This window comes from Hoplias malabaricus, chromosome 13 (assembly GCF_029633855.1).
Source record: "Hoplias malabaricus isolate fHopMal1 chromosome 13, fHopMal1.hap1, whole genome shotgun sequence".
Classification (NCBI taxonomy): domain Eukaryota; kingdom Metazoa; phylum Chordata; class Actinopteri; order Characiformes; family Erythrinidae; genus Hoplias; species Hoplias malabaricus.
In genome coordinates this window covers 16798549-16817766 of record NC_089812.1, presented here as the reverse complement: position 1 = coordinate 16817766, position 19218 = coordinate 16798549, and the positions used below count along the sequence as shown (strand labels likewise).

Below are 19218 nucleotides of genomic sequence, written 5' to 3'. Positions count from 1 at the left end.
CATGAAGGGAAAAACGCACACACATACTCCACTTCTGGAGGCCACGTGCGCCACACCCGACCAAACACCTCCTTCCAATCCAACCAACAATTTTTGCTGAAAGGGGAAAATGATATGCACTGATTGCTATGGGCCACAGAAGGAGAGCAAGGCACAGACTGAGAGCAGAAGCAGATACAGGAGCTGAGGGGGGGGGGGCAAATATCTGTATGTGTGTGTCATATAGATATGAAGTAGGGGGATGTGACTAAAAAATATTCTCATCTGTGAAATGGGGCAGTGCAGAAAAAGTTTGGGACCAAGGGCTGTAGACCCTTTGGCTGTAGAGACAAAATCTGTCTCTGCATTTTGATCAAAGTCTGGAGCCTAATTTGCAGTGCCATACTCTCTAAAAACACACACACAGACTCTGCCAGCCACCTAAATACACCCATGCACATAAACGCACAGTGATCACAGATTCAGCGAGTGCTCCTCCTCCTCCAAAATTGCCAAGCGTCCCTTGTTCCCGTAAAAGTAACGCACGCACGGAGCTACAATTAGATTCTATTTTCTCCCTACCTGCCTAAGTTGAGATACACTGGTCAGAATAGCCACGTCCGGGGTGTGCTGTGGTCCAGAGCACCCCCAGGTCACGCAGAAACCCCAGTTAGCAGCGGCAGTGAGTCTGTGAGGAGCAATCAATTTTTCATCACTTTAGTCGATGAAGGAACTTGTTGGGCTGTGGTGAAGGCCCTGCTCCAGGACGGTAAACTGTTCAGCCTCCATGAGTTTAGAGTACGTAAAATGAGATTTCATCTCCAGACACATCCAGGCCTTCTCTGTTTACAGTGCAGCCTGAGTTGGTGATCCTCGTGCTGAAGACAGTCTGCAGTGAAGGACGCTGTGTTGTTTATGTGTTTGATCCAAGGGTAAACAAACTGAGAGGGTCCCTGACGGAGCAAAGCCACTACAGAGGAGTCAAGTTGTTTAAGGCTTTGACTTGTCGACATGTAAAGCTTCACGCCACGAAAGGGGAACGATCTTGAGGCTCATCATGGCACTAAGACTGGCTCTGAATGACTCATTACAGAGCGCTCAAACAAATTATTTATGTTTGTTAATGTGCCAAATGTAAAAAGAATGACGGAGAAAGAGAGAGAGAGAGGGAGGGAGAGCGAGAGAGAGAGAGAGAGAGAGAGAGAGAGAGAGAGAGAGAGAGAGAGAGTTCACAGTTCATAACCACATCCACAAACACAAGTTAAAACTCTCAAACGCAGAAAGGACCCAGATATGAACAGAAACAAAAAGTATCTCAGTTTCAACATCTGAAATGTTATATTTGTAGTATTTTAAATGAAATATATGTTTTAAATTATTTTCCATCATTTTATTCTGTATTTTATTTGCATTTTGCACAGGATCGCAACATCTTTGGAAATGTAGTTTGTAATGGTGTTTGTTGTTAAGTGTCAGGTTTATATATGGATGAAGAATTTCCTCAAAAATATGTGTAAATGCACTCAAAACACATTAGAAGCACATTGCAAAGTTGTAAATATATACGTTACTTTAAGCTTCAACAAACCAAACTGATCCCAACAAAAAAAACTTAAAAAAACAAGAGCACTAAGCACAATTACAGTTCCGACCTCATTCTACATCAGGCAACACACAAATACACTCCTGACTATATTCACTGGCTTTGTAAAAATTGTGAAAAAAAGGTCAGAAAAGAGAGCAACAGGAGTCTGATGGATCTCTATTTCAATGAACTGAAAAATATTGTACTGATACTTTAATGATGTGTTAAATAACCACAGTATCTGCTTTTCTTTCCAAATTAAATCAGCAGGGAACGCTCTGATAATCCACACAGGGGAGATACTGTCATGTGACAGTGTGACTTTGTTTATTTGGTGAGACAGCACCTGCCATCAGGTTGGAAGTTGTTACAAACCCTAATTCTCTCAAAGATGTGTCAGAAATCATTCAGGAGGATATTGTTTAATCCTACGCTGTCACGGCTTTATTTACCTAAATGAAAGACTAAAGACCTGCAGCACAGCAGTAACCCTTAGGGAGTCACACACACCCACACACGCTCACACACACACACACACACACACACACACACACACACATGCACACACAGAGTGTGGGAATGTTTGCTCTGTGCATCATCCTGGATCTGCTCCATTTCCCCATCTCTGCTTCACCTCAGAACTGATTAACTCGGGCAGACACTGAGACAAATCCAGCAACCTTAGGGTTCAATGCAAAGATAAAAGCATTGTACTGAAAGTGGAAAAGCTGCAGAGAGAGGTTTGAGAGAGGGTCACGTACCTGGATTGGAGTCAGCTGGGCTCTTGGATCAAATATGCGCAGGGTTTTGTCCTGACGGGAAAAAGAGAGAAATAACAACAGTTAATAATTAAAAGAACAAACAAAACCATAGTATGACTTCAGATCAACATTACACAGGCCACAGCTGCACTTCTCCTCAAAAGAAAACACTGCAAGTATTTAAAGGCAGGGCAACATTACTGTATTCTGAAAGCAGTCTGGCACTCTGTGAAGTATTTTTTCTGGGTAAAGTCTACTATAACTAGACTTAGTAATAGTAATAGTAAAATCTTTTACTGTTTAAAATAGCTCTGGCTGAATGTTTTTTTTGCACTCTAGTGTAACTTGTGACCATGGAACGACCCCTCACGTGCAGTGTTAATGAGGAGAGCCAATCAGAAATGAGGTACTGGATGATTAGGGGGAAACGAGGGGTAATGGGAACAGGCTGTGACCAGCACAGCTCCGTCCACTAGTCACAAAACAGCTCTAATCAAGGACAGAGCCCAAAGCATAAAGTGGAGAATTTCTGTCTCTCTCTGATGCACAAAGGGCTTTCCGGATTTTCATCTCATTATAAATCCACATGTAAACTTACACTTTACCTTGATTTTTATCACTTTTATATTTTTTTTATTTAGAATTTCAAGAATAAGCTGCATTTTGTGATGTGCATCTTTCTTAATTTGTTTTTACATTTTCATTATTTGATAACAGAATAAACACACATATTGGTCCTTTCTTTTTCCAAACAAAGACATTTAATACACTAAAAACAGGACTTTGGATTGTGCTCCACGGTCAAAGAGGTGCCACAGTGCTGAAAATTGGAATGTTATTTTAAAAAAATTCAGGAGTTGTTTTTATTTGAAGAAGCGTGGTCTGATAATGATGACACACAATTGGTCAACGAAAATGTGTTTTCATGAGATCCAGCTGCGGTGAGTTCATGGCAGTGTCCTCCGTTCCAGTGACACACCAACAACACAGATTCAATTTCATAAATAATTTCTAGCTTCATAAACATGACCGATCTCTGCTACAGTCGTGAGCAAGGAGAACATGAACACTTCCACTTAGTTTCCATTTAATATCAGAGCACTCACACAACCTCAAGATGGAATAAAATATACATTCACCAAAAACGGAAGCTTGTGTTGTGTGGCTCAAACAAATACAAATAAATGCCCAACACGGAGAGTGCATGAGGTCAAGTCTGCTTAAAATTATTTTTGAGCTTAAAGGAGCTCCTGAGAAATGTGAACTGGTTCCCAAGAGGTGTTATGGCTAACTTTTTTTTTTTTTGGTGAAAATTTTTGCCAGTTCCAAAAGATTTCTCCCAGGTTTGACTTAGTCATGAATGTAGCATAAAAGAAGGTCACAAGATCACGAGATAAAATTTAAAACACTGCACAGTCAAGAGGACACACTTCTAGTTTGGATTTTACAGCTAAGAGTAAGTGAAGAGACTGCTGAGCAATTGTGGCTATGAGCGAATCGAGTTTGACTCATTGTCAATAGGCAAGCATGACAAATTGTGTGTGTGGGGGGTGGCTTCGTTGTTTTTCCGGAGCTGAATAGCCCACCCAGGAGCAGCAGAGCCTGCGGGCAAAGAGGACTTGATCTCTAGAGCTCCAGAGTGAGCCCGGGCACATAGTGCAAACTCTGAGATGCTCAATAAGCAACAAGAAGTGCATTTCAAATCTCTTACAAAAGCAGGTGTAATTACAGACGGCATCGAGCTGATCAACACAGACAACATCAGTTCTTTAACCTCTCAGCCTCAAACAGGGAACAATGTAGAGAGTTTTATGTAGACATTGTAGAGAGAATTATAAACAATGCACACACAACTGGATTAGGACAGAGCTGGGGCAGAAACACAGAGCTGTGTGTGGGGAGACAACATCTGTTTAAAAACAGAGTCAGAGGCCTGGCCACATTTTCACACTTCTGCTAATGAGCTTTGCTCCATTGAACACTACACACACACACACACACACAGAGACAGAGAGAGAGAGAGAGAGAGAGAGAGAGAGAGAGAGAGAGAGAGAGAGAGAGAGAGAGAGAGAGAGAGAGAGAGAAACACTAAAAACTTCCACCTCTGGAGCTACAGTGACCCTTGTTAAAAAACATGAACAAGTGACAGTGCCACCACAAGCCAATTATATGTCAGTATGAGTATTTATCTATGAATATATAAAAATTTATAGTAGATAAATGTAGAGCCACTTATATCTTATTATATTATTATAGCACATATTGCATATTATAGATTATTAATATATTGTACATTTTTTACATATTATATACGTTGTCAGACACTTCATATTCATATTCTTTGCATTCATTTTATTGCACAATCTTGCTCTAGCATTTTTTTGTCTTTGCACAGACAAAAAACATATTAACAAACACAGACATATTAAAACTCTTCCCAGTTTTAATATGTCAAAATAAAATTTGGGTACACCACTGTTACCATCCTATCACCAGATTTAAAGAAAATAAAATTGTACCTTTAATGACGAATGTAGACCAGGTAGATTCAGCTGAATCTTATATCTATTCATCTATACATTACAGTTTATTTTGACATTAGATATAATAACCTATTATTCATCTAACAAATTACAGGTCACAAGGTTGCACATCGCTATTCTGGACACAGTCCATTATTGATTTAAACAATCTCACTTTGTAAATCTCAGTAAAGTTCAGGTCTTCTGTGAGAAAGAATCTCCCAAAAGTTTTGAACAAAGTTATAGAGCTAAGAGGAAATGTCACAGAGTGACTCTAAAATGTGTTCCCTCTCTTCTCAATCACACTAGAAACTTCAACAGCAGCACAGTCCCCTCCATCTCTAGGTTTAAATCCATGTTAAACAAAACAGCTTTGTGCATATAACAGGGCAGTCTCTGTGTCACTAAATATGCGGCGCCATGCCTCCAAACGAAGCCTGTCATGAGCCAGCACATACCCAGCCTTCATCTGCTCCACACTCCCAGTGTTTACCTAAGGGCAGAACACTGCCCTGAATTGAACACACATGTCAGCAGTGCTGAGTTACTTTAATACAGAGGATTTGGAGGTTTCTGAGATTGAAGGGTCTATTCAGTTCAGTTACACCCCTCCTCAGCACAGGGCTCCAACCTCTGGAGCTGGGCTGTGATCTGGTATCATGTTTTTTTCTTATTTTCCTGTTTTTCTGTTTCTTTTATTCCCTCCCCCAACCCCACTCCCTTTTTTACGTCCCTGCACCACACACGGCTCCATCATAAAGCTCTCTTTGTTTGGTCATTTCGACAGAGCTGGGTGGTGTGCTGAAGTAATGAAGAGTACAATCAGAAACTGACCTCTTCACATTAAACACTGGTGGAATGCTGTACAGAGTGAGTTACTCACTTTAAAACACCTTCTGGTGACACAACAGGGGCTGTTATTAAACCCTGTGACTGAATTATATTTCTCAGGTCCCTAGTTGCTGTTCACATCATCACAAACTACTACCTGTACAACATCCGAACATTTAATTAATCTTCATTATTTAAATATTTCTAGAACATGTCGATATGTAATTTATGCATATTTAAATGGTTAAGATGCAAACAATGCAACTCAAGTGTTATAAAATAACTAAAAAATATATCACCTGATGTCACTGAGCCAATCAGAGGCTTCTAAAGCTATGACGTTTTGTTCTGTTTTTTCCAAGATATTTAAATCACTGGATGTATGTAAGTAAACTAAAATAATAAATCTAAAAAAATTGGTGGAAACCTGCTTTTGTCATGTATAAAGTAGATCTCCTGAACTACAGAGTATCACCTAGAATTTTGCCCAGAGCATTGCCTAGAGAATCACCCAGAGAATCACCCAGAGTATCGCCCAGAGTATCGCTCAGAACATCGTCCAAAGCATCTCCCAGAATCACCTCTGATGCTCCCATGCCCATCAGGTTCACTATGGAAGTGATAACTGACACGCATCTACCTGACCTTCACACCCCGCATTCTGTCTTTTCTCAGTCTCTAACATCCTTACGGAATATTACTGTAATGGCATTTCATCATATGTAGCTTCTAAAAGTCTGTTATACAAGGTCTGAATGGTTTTATGCAGATTTTACTTTTCCATTTTTACTCTTATTGCCCTCAGCAGGACACTGAAACTGCATTTCATTATTTTTTCCATCACGACAAAGAACATTCCTTTGTTTGGCTTTTGCGGTCATCAGTTGGGGTTAAAGGAAGTATGAGCAAATGTTTATTAGTATAAACACATTTTATGAAAAGAATAATCTTATGAAAATCTGGTCTTAATAAAGAGTACTTGCAACACCTTTATACTCAACAACATCAGAAATACCAACATTAAAACTAGATGTACTACTTCTTTGTGTTCAGCCTTTCCTCTGTGAACACTGCATGTACAAAAGTTGCTGATATAAATGTGTACGTGTGAGTTATAATATTCAATCTTTCCCAGAGTATGAACGCATTTCCATCCGCATCTATATTAGCCAAGTTATTACTGGCCAAGTGAATTTATAAACAATACCAGGTCTGCACAAGGCACAAAGGAACGTACTGTGTCTATTCTGAGGAAAAGCTCAGTCTAAAAACTTTAACTGTTTCCAGAACTCCTCTACTGATTAACTCCCTTCATCTTTTGTCTCTATCCCCAACTAACAGGCTTCAGGAACGCCCTTCAATTCCTTTTAGGATCACCCCATTTCCTCTAGAGATGAAAAGACGGATGCATTTTGCATGTCTTCGTGTCCCCAGGTCAGCCTCTCTCATGCGGGACACTAAATCACCCGCTCCGGGCCCCAGGTGAAATCTTCTTCTGCGTTTCTCCTACTCCTTAAAGAGGTCATAATTCCTCAGCCTGTCAGCGGCGAAGGCTTGATTAAAGGGAGTTCTCCACAGGGGAGACAACAGAGGTGACTCAGAAGGACATGAGGTCAAAGGTGGGCTGTGGGGAGGGCCCTTGGCATTTATCATTCCCATTAAACATCCTCATTACGTGTTCATTAACACGGCTTGCGGTCCTGGTCCACAGAGTGAGAGAGGGATCCTACAGTGGCCTTTGCAGCCACATTTCATGCAGACTGACATTTCATCATATATAAATATAAACTCTGTCTCATATTCAATGAAGGGTCATAGGTTGTGAATGTAGCCCACAGAGCCGTCTCTTTTGCTATGTTGTAGAGGGGCTGTTTACTAGCGTCGCCCCCAATAACTACCTAATGACACCAGCCGTGCTCATAAAGACAGGTTTAACAGCGCCCGGTGCAGAACTCAGATAAGAAAACACTGACCCCTACTGTGAGGACAGCACAATGACATTTTAAATGTGATAAAATGTAATAATGGTGTTTGAAACTAAAACAAAATGAGCCGCGAAATAACCAAAACCTACTTCTTTGTGGTGAAAATTTCCTTCCTTAAGACAAGATATAATAATACTTAGTCCCACAGTGGGGAAAGTCAATGTTACAGTCCTCAGTAACAAAACGAGGTAACAAAAGAAAATAATTACCATAAACATAAAAAATAAAAATCTAAAAAATAAAATAAAAATTATAAGAAATATCAAAATCTCTTAAGAATATTTACAACTAAATGTGCAGGATAATTGTACATGAAATATTACACATGAGATATTGTACATTGGTGGATTAAAATAAATAAATTAATGAACAAAATGTTCAAAATGTATAAATATCACAGAATCTTCTATTAAATAATGCCAAATATATTTCCATTCTATATTCTTATTGTAAGTAAAATGTAAAGTGGTTTACTGGGAGCAGTGTTGGTTCCTGGTTCCTACAAAATCACAGACTGAAGCTTAAAGTCTCATGTGACCTTTTGGCAAAAGAATTTAGTGCATGTTGTTTACATCATAAATCTACAACACAGATTGCACAAAAAGCGACCATCCATGCCACTACGAGATTTACACAGTTCAGAAGAAGCAGCAATGCTCCACTCACCTCCCCGAATCCGTTCTGTGAAAATTTGTGTGTATTTATGTGTGTGTAAATTTTAGAAAGGCGAGTGTGGAGAAAATTAGCTACGTGTGTGTGTGTGTGTATCTGTACTTTACCAAAGTATTAATTTTCGGTGCATGATTACTTTACCTCCACTACACTTCAAAGGCAGATATGTTACTCTTTCCTCCACAACATTATGAAACCCTGTGGGTCCGTTTGGTGTATGTGTGAATAAAAATGTAACATGTCAAAACGAAATGCTTTGAGCAAGCACAAGACTCATTTGTGAACCTGTGTTTAAAGTAAATCTTTATTAAACTTGTAACTAAGTTATTTCAGATCCACTTGGTTGTACTTCATGGAATTAGTGTGCCTTCAGTGTTTTGTTTATGAAAACTTTAACAGACCTTAGTGTGAGACTCATTAATAACACTGTAATAAAGGACTGGTGAACCAAGAGATTCCAGAGTCTTTTGATCTACTATGCATTGATCAAATCAGAGTCTTGTTAGAGAAATAATAACAGGACTTTCCCAGTAAACAAGGAACGTCCCTGGACGTTCAAAATAGGTCTAAAAGTAGTCTGTCCGTCAAGGACATATTTTAAACGTCAATGGACGTCCAAAATCCATCTTAATAAGTTAGTTAAGTGGTGACCAATCGATAACGTCAGTGGACGTACAAAACGCGTTTTATACAAGTAATTTATTTCGGGACCAATTAATAACGTCGTTGGATGTCCAAAATACGTCTAATAGTCGTATTTTCAATGTCTGTGTTTGGAAGTCTTTTCAACTTTCATTTTCAACCTTAAGAGAACGTTGATTAGACGGCAGTCATTACATTATTTCAACGTTGAAGCAACGGCTAATTGTTTACTGGGTTAGAGCCATAATAAATCAGTGAACACGTGGTCCGCATAATTTCACGGTCAAATCATTTACCTTGCAGGAAGAAGCCAGTAGAGATCCATCTTCTTTCCATGTCAGACCCTGCAACTGGTCTGGATGCAGCTCCAAAACTGTCTCACACACACACACAAACACACACACACAAACACACACACACACACAAACACATACACACCCACACATACACACACCCACACATACACACAGCAGAACAGGGGGAACAATTTAAATAGTACAGAAATGTAAACAACAGTTTAAAACAATATTTCTCTAATCTCAAATGTGGTCCATCAATTCGGACATCTGAATTTCTCACTGCAGGTTTGTAGAGGAGCAACAAAGCTTAAAATGCTATAAAAATTAAACATTACGAAAATATAAATGTAAAATTGTTTGACTGATGACTGATTTAATCCATGGATTTGCTTCACATCTCTTACTACAACAATATGACTGCAAACTGCATAATAAAATGTAATAATTCAGCATCTAAATGAAAATCTAAAAGTAGGCTTCCCTGTCAAAACTACTCTATCACTACAAGCCCACAGGAAGAAATCAGCAGCTAAAACATCAAACCACATGATGTTTGTGCTGTTTCAGGACAGATTTGTTACAGGACTGGTTGAGATTCATTAATATCATCACTGTCTGATATATAATAAGATATTTTCTGCTGAGCCAAAACAGGATTTGGAGCAGTACCCTCTCTAGCTCTATAAAATTCTGAGCATGTTCCATTTTCATAACAGAAATCTCACAAAAGCTCATCACCAATTTTTTTCTACACCGAATTTATTCAGAACATATTAATTGATTGACCACTCTTGAGTTACACGAAGAACCATGTCAATCTATGTTTGATAAAATTACAAAACCAATTTTTTTTTCACATCATCACAGCTAAAGGAAAGTTGCACACAGCAAACACACACAACGTGAAAAGACCACACACAAACATGGAATAGCAGAAATGAAGGTGCAGGGTGAACAATGCCTGGCAAAATGTGTGTTAATGGAGATCAGCTAAAACACATTAGGAATAGCCCACTGAGACAGGCTGGATCTCAGGATAAAGATCCAGTGTCCATCAGGCCAGGTTGAGCACAAGTCCAAGGCTCAATCATAATCGCTCATCGAGGCTTCGTCTTGTGCTCGGTTTATCAGAAGACATAAGAGAATGGAGGAGATGAAGAATACAAACAGACGTCACACAACAAAAGCAAAAAACATACATCAACACAGGTTATGAGGAGGGGTGACAAATCTGTGTGGGCTTTAGGGGCTCTGGTGAGAAATGGAGGGAAGTCCAGGCAATAGGAGGCAGCAGTGAGCAGCAGCCATCATGGGGTCAAGTAAGAGACCCAGAGAGCTGTTTGTGGTGCCACTGGGCTCAAATCATTTACCTCAGCCGCTCCAGTTAGACCCCAGAGGACTGCACAATGCAGCCCTGGAAACAACCAGAGGCTATGCAGATCAAAATATCAAATAAATTAATAATAATATGACAACAAAATGCATAGACAGACCATAAAACAATAACAGAAAACAAACAGATAACAGAGGACAGACACAAAACAGTCATGTGCTTGTTCCAACTATGGTCTAAATATCAAACATAAATATGTCTTAATAAGACTGACTAACTTAAATGAACACAGTCTAACCTAAAGAAAAACTGTCCCTATGGTGGGAACATTAATGATCCCAATTTAAAGGTACAAAATTTGTATTTATTCTATTATAATTGTACATGTTAAAGTTATGTAGAAATGCCCCATTTCATCTCCAGGGTTAGTTATAATATGTTCTCTTATTTTACACAGTACCCCCCCCCCCTTGAATCTTTGAGGAACACACCTGGATTTTAACCCCACTGCTGTACCTTTAAAGCTACATTACACTGTTTGTTCCTTTAGTGACAGTAATGTACCTCCACTGCTCCCTTTTTCTGAGAGTGTCTGTCTGTGTATGTGTGTGTGTGGGGATTTAGTCATACCTGCCAGGGCTTTGTCTCGGCTGGTGTCCCAGACCTGGACACCCCTGGAGGAGCCCACAGCCAGCAGACCTGAGGCAGTGGGATGGAAAATCAGCAACTCCAGCCGGCCCTCACCGGGCTTCAGCGATACTTCAGCATTCACCGGCTGGTCTTGATCCGACTCACATAAATGCCACAGCTTCACCTGCAGGGAGAGAAAGAGAGAGAGAGAGAGAGAGAGAGAGAGAGAGAGAGAGAGAGAGAGAGAGAGAGAGAGGTTAGTGTCTTAGTAAACAGGTAAGTTAGAATAAAGCAGTAATTTAACATTTCTTATCAGAATAGGTGAGAATCAAAAGCAGTAGATCTGCTGCCAAACCTGTCACTGACAAGTTGTGACAAATTACTGCTCCCCCACCAGACGGTATACAGACATATTATTTCTGGCTAAATCTGGTAGACCATTATGGCCTTTATTTAGCCCAAAACAGACTTCTGTTTTCAGAACATTTACTACATTTCAACCAATTTTAGACATAGCGAGACCTTTATATTTAGACGTCTTTTCAACTTCCATTTTCAAACAAATAAAAATGTTGTTTAAACTGCTCTTTTCAAAGTTCTTGCTCTCATTTAAGTGTTCTCTTACATAGGTGAATAACACATTTTTTGACACAGTATTAGGACACTTTTAACATTTAAATCTTATAATGAATCTATTTAGGTAACTTCATAAAATTTTAAGAAAAGTTTGATGTAGTCTTTGTATCAGTGCTAAAATATTGAAAAATCTACTGTTATAACATCAAATTTGACCAGTTCAATACCTTTAGGAACACATTTTTAAGTATGGCACAAAGATTCTGATTTTAGGGTCTTTGGAGGCCAGTGTGTAAGAAGGCACACACACACACACACACACCAGGAGTCAGCTGGACCCCAGATGTCAAAATGAAAGACTCAGCTGACAGCGGTCCACTGGGAGAATATCTGATACAGGTTTATGTAACCACCCGCCTCCCGGTCCATGGAGATTTCACGGTGATATTTTTTTTACAGCAGCATCTGCCGAGTAAACATCTGTACAGCTGTGTGTGGTGGAATGCTGCTTAAATTCTGTTTAATTTAAAGTGATTACATCTACAGGTTTATCCAAAGGTCTGAGTATGTGACAATGAGTGAAGTCCAAATACGTCTGCTTTTTAAAAGCTTTAAAAGTTTTTTTTTTTTGCTCAAACAGACAGGAGTTCATTCTTCAACAGAACAAATAATCCTCACCTGACTAAACTTCAGTCTCCCCTTCCTGTGTTTATCGTTTATTTATGGCTTTTTAACTTGTCCTGCTTTGTTGTGCATGTCATGTGCTTTATGTCTTCTGTGTATGGCTGAAATGTCAGTAAATTCCACTTGAACTGGACACTACAGTGATTTGCTAATTTACCTACAGTAAATAAAATGATACAAGTGAAACCGCATCTCAGAGCAGACTAAATTTTATGGTCATGTTTAAGAGAAGGCAAACATATTCTTATCTTAAATAAAGGAGAATGTACTGAGATAATAATTTATTTCACTTTAAGTCATTCAAGTGATTCAATTTTAACATTAATGTTTATTATGAGAAGTCTTCTTCTGAAGGTGTTATTCTGCAATTTTGAAACATATTTCACAAACATTTCTGTACAGACCAGATATGCTTCAAGTCAGTTATGTATTCAGGAGTTCACAGTAAAAGCTTATTTATTAAAGTCAAGTATGAGGAACAGGCCTTGACTGAAAACTAAAAAGCATTCATGAAGGGGAGAGCGGGACGTACCGTCTCATCTGCCGAACAAGTGGCAAGGAGATAGTCATCAAACGGGGAGAAGTCCAGATCTGTTACCTGGTCTGAGAGAGAGAGAGAGAGAGAGAGAGAGAGAGAGAGAGAGAGAGAGAGAGAGAGAGAATTGGCTATGGCTATGACAACCAACTGATATTACTAAGCACTACATTTTGTTTAAATCTAAGAAAATCAAGTGATTAAAAGGAAATAATATAGAAACTCTGAGCTCTGTGATTATGAAAAGAAATTAAGAAAAAGGCAAATTAAAATAAAAGGCTGGTGTCCCAGACCTGGAAACTTCTGAAGGAAATTAACAAAAAGACAAAATAAAATAAAAGGCTGGTGTCCCAGACCAGGGCTGTGGGCTCCTCCGGGGGTTAATACTCTTGAAGCAGTAGACCACACAAACCCATCCTTCTGTTATACTTTGCTACTTCCCAAACTATAGAAGCCCAAGCTGCCTTGGGATGTGACATCACTGTGTAACACTTATTCCTACAGACACACTTCAATATGCCAAACAACTTCGTACAACATGTTCCTATAGATTTATTGGTAACTGATCTACATACATTTTATATGTGTATATAAAAAAATATGTAGATCAAATATTAAAATCAGCCACAATTCCCACTTCAGGGCAGATTTTTTCAAAAGTAGCTCACCAGCATGACACGGGATCTGAGTGACTGTCCATTTGCCGTCAAGGCCAGGGTCTACGGAGCAGAGTCCCACCATACCACCACCTTCAGAGGAAAGCACAGATTAAAACCACAGACAGAAAAGGCTTAAAAACAACACTGAACCTTAAACATGAAGCACATTTATAAATGTATTCATTCATCTTTTGCAGGCTCCTGTGACAGTGATGACAGAATTTCAAACTAAACATGTTGGAATAGACACAATGTCATGGAAGAAATATTGTTCCATTTTTCAGACTGAGTTCCCAATGTGGCATCATTTTACATCACACACTACAGCTCATCAGTTACTAATGAACCATTCACTCCTTACACCTGACTAACAGCCGCAGGAAAACTCTCCACTGCATTCCGCTGGACAAATGTTGACAGAAGTGACAAATATTGTTGATTTTTTTAAAAAGTGAAAATACACCAATCAGACCTCTGTAGCTTTTTGTTCTAAAAATAATATACTGAACATTGTACAGCTGACTAACCTTGTGACTTTGTGGATTCTGAAATATGATTTGGATCAAGATCCTGCTCTAGTTTCAGAGTCATTTTCTTTGTAAATATTGACACCAAATACACAACACTCACCTGCTACCCTCAGTCTGAATGTCAAAGTAATACATGTCCAATCTTCAGTTTTTTGTGGTCCATAGTTTATGTTCAATATTGTAATAAAAGTAGCCTAGGATTATTCTTTCAAAAAAGATCAAAGATCAAAAAAGAGTTATAATTTGAGGCCAGTACCCTTCTGTAAGACTCCTTCAGATTTTTAGATATTTTATTTCAGGACAGTCATATATAGTGTCATAAATAATGAACTCTGTATAGACAGTATGCAAATCTTCACTGAATCTACACAACAAAATTTATACAGGACCCTTCTAGTGACACACTGACAAGTTTTAAATTAATAAATGAGTAATAAAACATAATGTAGTTATTACAATTGTGTGTATTTAGCCTTAACATTATTTTTCTGCTGCTGTTTCAAAGCTGTGTGTAGAAGTGATGGGAGTATGGAGCAGTGAAGAGGAGAAATCAGAATGTGAACAAATGAGGAACATTAGTTTACAAATGTTGGATGATAATCTGGAGCCACTGGGCTCTGAGTGTGACTGTGTTCATCATATGATCAATTTGATCATCTAATTCTATTTCTTTGAACAGAGTAGTAGATGTTATGCTCGACCGCTGCAGCAGCACTGAGCCTGAATGAATCTGTGGCACTAGGCTTAAAGGAGATTTTGTATAAAGAAACTTTAGCCTCAAGAACAAACCTTCCACAGAAATATTTTTTAAAATGTACTTCTGACAGCAGTTCTGGCTGTAAATTTAAGAGCATGGAATATTTTGACTCCCTTAATCTCTAAAATGTTGGGGGTGTCTTACAGTGAAGTCACAGACAGACATTGTTTTATCGCCCCACAGCTCAGTCCTGAAAGCCCCTGGGGCCCGTGCTTTGTTTGGTTACAAACACCAAATACAGAACACATTTACATCCTTTAAAATATACCATTATACTACTCATGCCAAAGTAACTCGCTCTGACTGAAAGAGTAAGCAGCTCAAGATTTTGGAAAGACACTGGGGCATTATGGGAAATGTAGTCCTTGTAGTGAATGTTCTGTTGTTCTGATTAAGTCCAGGATAAAACTGATTGTTTATGGCTGTGATTTTAGTGGGGCACAGTGAAGAACATTTTACTTGGGAATTTGCCCCTGTGAACTCAGTCTAATAATGCCCCTGATAAACAAACAAGAAATTAATAAAGAAAAAAAATACATATATTATTGGTTATATTTTTGATTGTGTGTTTTTTTTTTGCATAAATAACTAATCCAGAACTTCTTCCAGGCAGATCATATTTGTCCAGATAATGCTCCACAGTAGAATGACACCACCCTGTTTCAGCTAAACCTTCCCACGTTATTGAATTATTGAGCAGTTCGATCCAAGTCTTTATAAAATGGAAGGACACCCAAAGGTTGCACTGTGTTGATCTGGGTTCAAAAGTCCTACACCAGCACTGACACACTGGAGATGCAGGCGTCTGCTCACACATGTTGAGACAGACAAAAGACATTCCACAACAGAACAAGTCTGTTTGCATAACAGTGAAGAATGTGCACTACAGAGACTCAAGATTTACAGAACGACCCTTACCAGCCTGCTCGGTGTTGAAGGCCACTAGGCTGCTGCTGGACTTTATCTGGTTTCCCTGAGAGCTGAAAGCGCTTCCTCGCACGTTTGACACCCAGCCCTGGGGAAATCACAAACAAACTTAATCAATCACATTTTAAACTATATATAACCTTGCGTTTTTCAGAGGATGATCCAAAGCTTCTCTGCTCTTTCTCAGATGTGCTGCTCTGGGGGAGAAAAGATGACAAGTGCAGAGTTCAGTGGCTTCCTGATCTTTATTATTCCTTACGTACATTTCTTTGGAATATTTTTATGAATTCATATTGGCCTTTTACAGCAAATTCTCTCCAATGAGATAATATTAACCACTTGACAAAAGCCTACAATCTTAATCTCAGTCAGTGACAGAGCTTGGGGTGAACTGTGTAACTGTGGGTAAGATACTACACTGTGAGTATGACATTATTAGAAACTATTATGGTTTACTGGGTGTGTCAACTTAAAGGTTATACAATATCAGCAGAGCTGAGGTGAAACTGAAGAGCCACAGGTGGTGGTTTCTGCACCAAATTAGGGGAAGTGAAAAAGTGATGCATAAATCAAAATAAATAAAAATAATGTGCAGAATTTGACAGCTAAAAAAGGCAGTGTTAGAGACAATGTTGTAAACAGGAAAGAGATACGTGTAATGCACTCTCTCTGACTGATGAAAACGCTTGCATGTGCACAGACTGCAGGGCCTTTTTCCTTTTTTAAACACACTGCAGAAACTTGAGGAAGTGTTAAAGGCTTCCTGCAACGCACAGCCAGGCACTTACAGCCCTCTTTTAAAACGTACACAAAAAGGAGAGATAGGGGGCTGGGAATGCTTGAACAGAATGCTATATGGCTGCTTGGAAACTGCTCTGCAATGATCATATTCAAGAGTCGACACTGCGCTGGTGAGGGTTGGGGGGGTGGGGTGCGCTCTGTGGGTCGATGAGGGCAGTGTAATGAGCCTGAAAATGAAAACAAGTCAAGAACGGAAGAAAACAGCTCAGTCCAACATCCAGAGAGAAAGACTTCTTCCATTCTATGGTGAATTCCACCACTAGGGGTCAGTTTATCAAGATCTGGAAGCCCATTGGGCTGTACCTGGAAGGTGCATAAGAGTATATGGAGACTGTGTATCGGCTTGAATGAATTCTCAGAAACCCAGAGCCCAGACATCAGCATCACTGAAGGTGTTGTGTAGTGTTTGGATTGTTAGAAATGCAATCAACACCTAAGACTAAACTTTCAAGGAATGTAAAAAGTTTTCCTGCTGATATCTTTGAAAGTCTGAAAGCCCCACAAAACAGAAGGTTTTGAAGAAAAGCAAAACTGCACATAGTAAATTCTAGTCCTTTTAAGGGAACAATTCAATTCCATATTGATGCAGTATGGCTGTGTTACATTACCCGTATGCTGGGATGCCACTGTATGTTTTTCCTTCTCTGACGTGTGAATATTAATGAATTGTATTTAATGGCTGGTTTTGACTAGAAAAAAAGAAATGAAGGCATTGGTGTACCATGAAGGGTATGTCTTCAGTACCTTAATATAGGGACCATTCTTGTACTATAGTCCATTTTAATCAGAGATATGTACAGTACATTGACTTAATAAACTGTTTAGGTTCCAGTCTTTTTATCTAGTTTTTCTAATCAAAACGATTATGTGACGAAAAGGGAAACTTACAAAAATTTACCTTTCTTTCTGAAAAAAGAGGATTTAGTGGACATTAGGAAACACATCTGTCCTTTAAGACCACTGCTGTACAGTTTCGGTTTTCTGACCATGTAAATTTGAACACAAAAAGCTGTCCTGGTAGTGAAAAAGTGAAAAGCACTGGTGAAAAGTTGAGAAAAGTGAGGTGATTACATCAACAAACTCAGCTCTTGGCACTGCCCACTACACCAGAGCCCCTCCCAAGGGCACATCTGCACGTCTGTAAGGGACAGCAGACCGGTTTAATCTGTAACACGGCTGACTGCTGTCACCACACCAGTGACACTGCTCCAGGTTTAAACTGTACAAAGTGCAAGTGCATACTCTTTCTCTTTCCAGTAATCTTCTGAAAACATTTATTTATTTATTCATTAAATAAAACATTTATTTGCCATCTATTTCAACATAGATTAACACACCTTTCTATCTCTGCACATTGGGAGTGTAATAAAGATGCTTACAGTAGCAGGACTAAGACCTGCCTTGAGCATCCAGAATCAGCAAAGTAACACATCTCACAGGAGCAAGCCTCCTTTTAAAGCTTTTCTGATATTTTTAGTGTAGGACCTCTTACTGTCCACATAAACACTAACAAACCAGAGTAAACCCAACACTCTTATAGCCCTAATCTCTTTCAGGAATCTTATTTCTGAGAAAACAGAAAATCACCACAACACACTGAAGAGCTCTGCATTAAAAACATCTGCAAAACACATTAGAGTTGGTTAAAAAAATGATGAAATGAGGAAGAACAAAGTGTTCCACATCAGAACTGAAACAACAGGATCTAAAAGTCTTTCAAACACAGACTCCCCAGTTCTGCAGAAACAGCTGGAACAGATGCCAAACTCCAAGCTGTTGTAAAAGCGATGATACAGAGTTATCTGTTCACTGCGGTAATAGTTCTTGTTGGATGAGTGGGGGCTTTCAAATTGTACTGTTCACTTACAAATGAAAATGCAAAAGAATCAAAGGACTACAGAAAATAAAATAGCATGCACCGTGCCTCTGTGTGAAGACCTTATGAGAAACATGTTGTGAAAATGTGTCAGCTTGTGCTGAAGGGTCTTGAGAGCATCTCCTGAAGTAAATAAGTAAAAAATGCAGCATGTAACGAGAGTGCAGGCTCGGTCCTTCGAGCTGTCTAAGTGATGGTTGAATGCTGGTTGAGTTTAACTTTAGCTGCATGTGAAATTTCCAAATATAGCTAAGTTGTGTGATACGGGAGGAAGTGGGTCGTTAGAAAACACCTCCACACATTTCAATGCACTGCTCGGCTTCAGCTCACCACAGCAGAGAAAAGCAACACTAGAATATCCCACGAACCCCTCAGATTTTTTACGCCACTGCGGTTCCATTACTCACATCTTTCTTGGGAATCTTCGGAGTGGTGTTTTTAAACTTGGACGTCCTGAAACGGTTCATTTTCTCTCCTCGCTTTTGCTTTTGTACCTTCCGGGTGTCTCCGGCTGTTGTCAGTGTGGAGCTGAGGTTTTACTGCGCAGCCTTCAGCGCAGACGGCGCCGGCACATTCACAGATCTCCAAATCACACACCCCAGCGCCGCCGCACATCCACAGTGTTTAGAGATCA

At 39.3% G+C, this 19218-nt stretch overlaps 1 protein-coding gene across 2 annotated transcripts in view; it reads right to left on the bottom strand.

Annotated features, from left to right (window-relative positions):
* coro7 (coronin 7) overlaps positions 1–19111 on the bottom strand; it is a 99687-nt gene extending 80576 nt beyond the window's left edge. For both annotated transcript variants that reach the window (XM_066641739.1, XM_066641737.1), the window contains exons 1-7: positions 18992–19111; positions 15899–15995; positions 13703–13783; positions 13032–13102; positions 11240–11423; positions 9274–9350; positions 2326–2376 (exon numbers count right to left, since the gene is read on the bottom strand). In XM_066641739.1, the coding sequence (XP_066497836.1) occupies positions 2326–2376; positions 9274–9350; positions 11240–11423; positions 13032–13102; positions 13703–13783; positions 15899–15995; positions 18992–19051 (621 nt within the window). In that variant the 5' untranslated portion in view covers positions 19052–19111. The remainder of the gene's footprint in view (positions 1–2325; positions 2377–9273; positions 9351–11239; positions 11424–13031; positions 13103–13702; positions 13784–15898; positions 15996–18991) is intronic.
* Between the last annotated feature and the right edge of the window lie 107 nt (positions 19112–19218).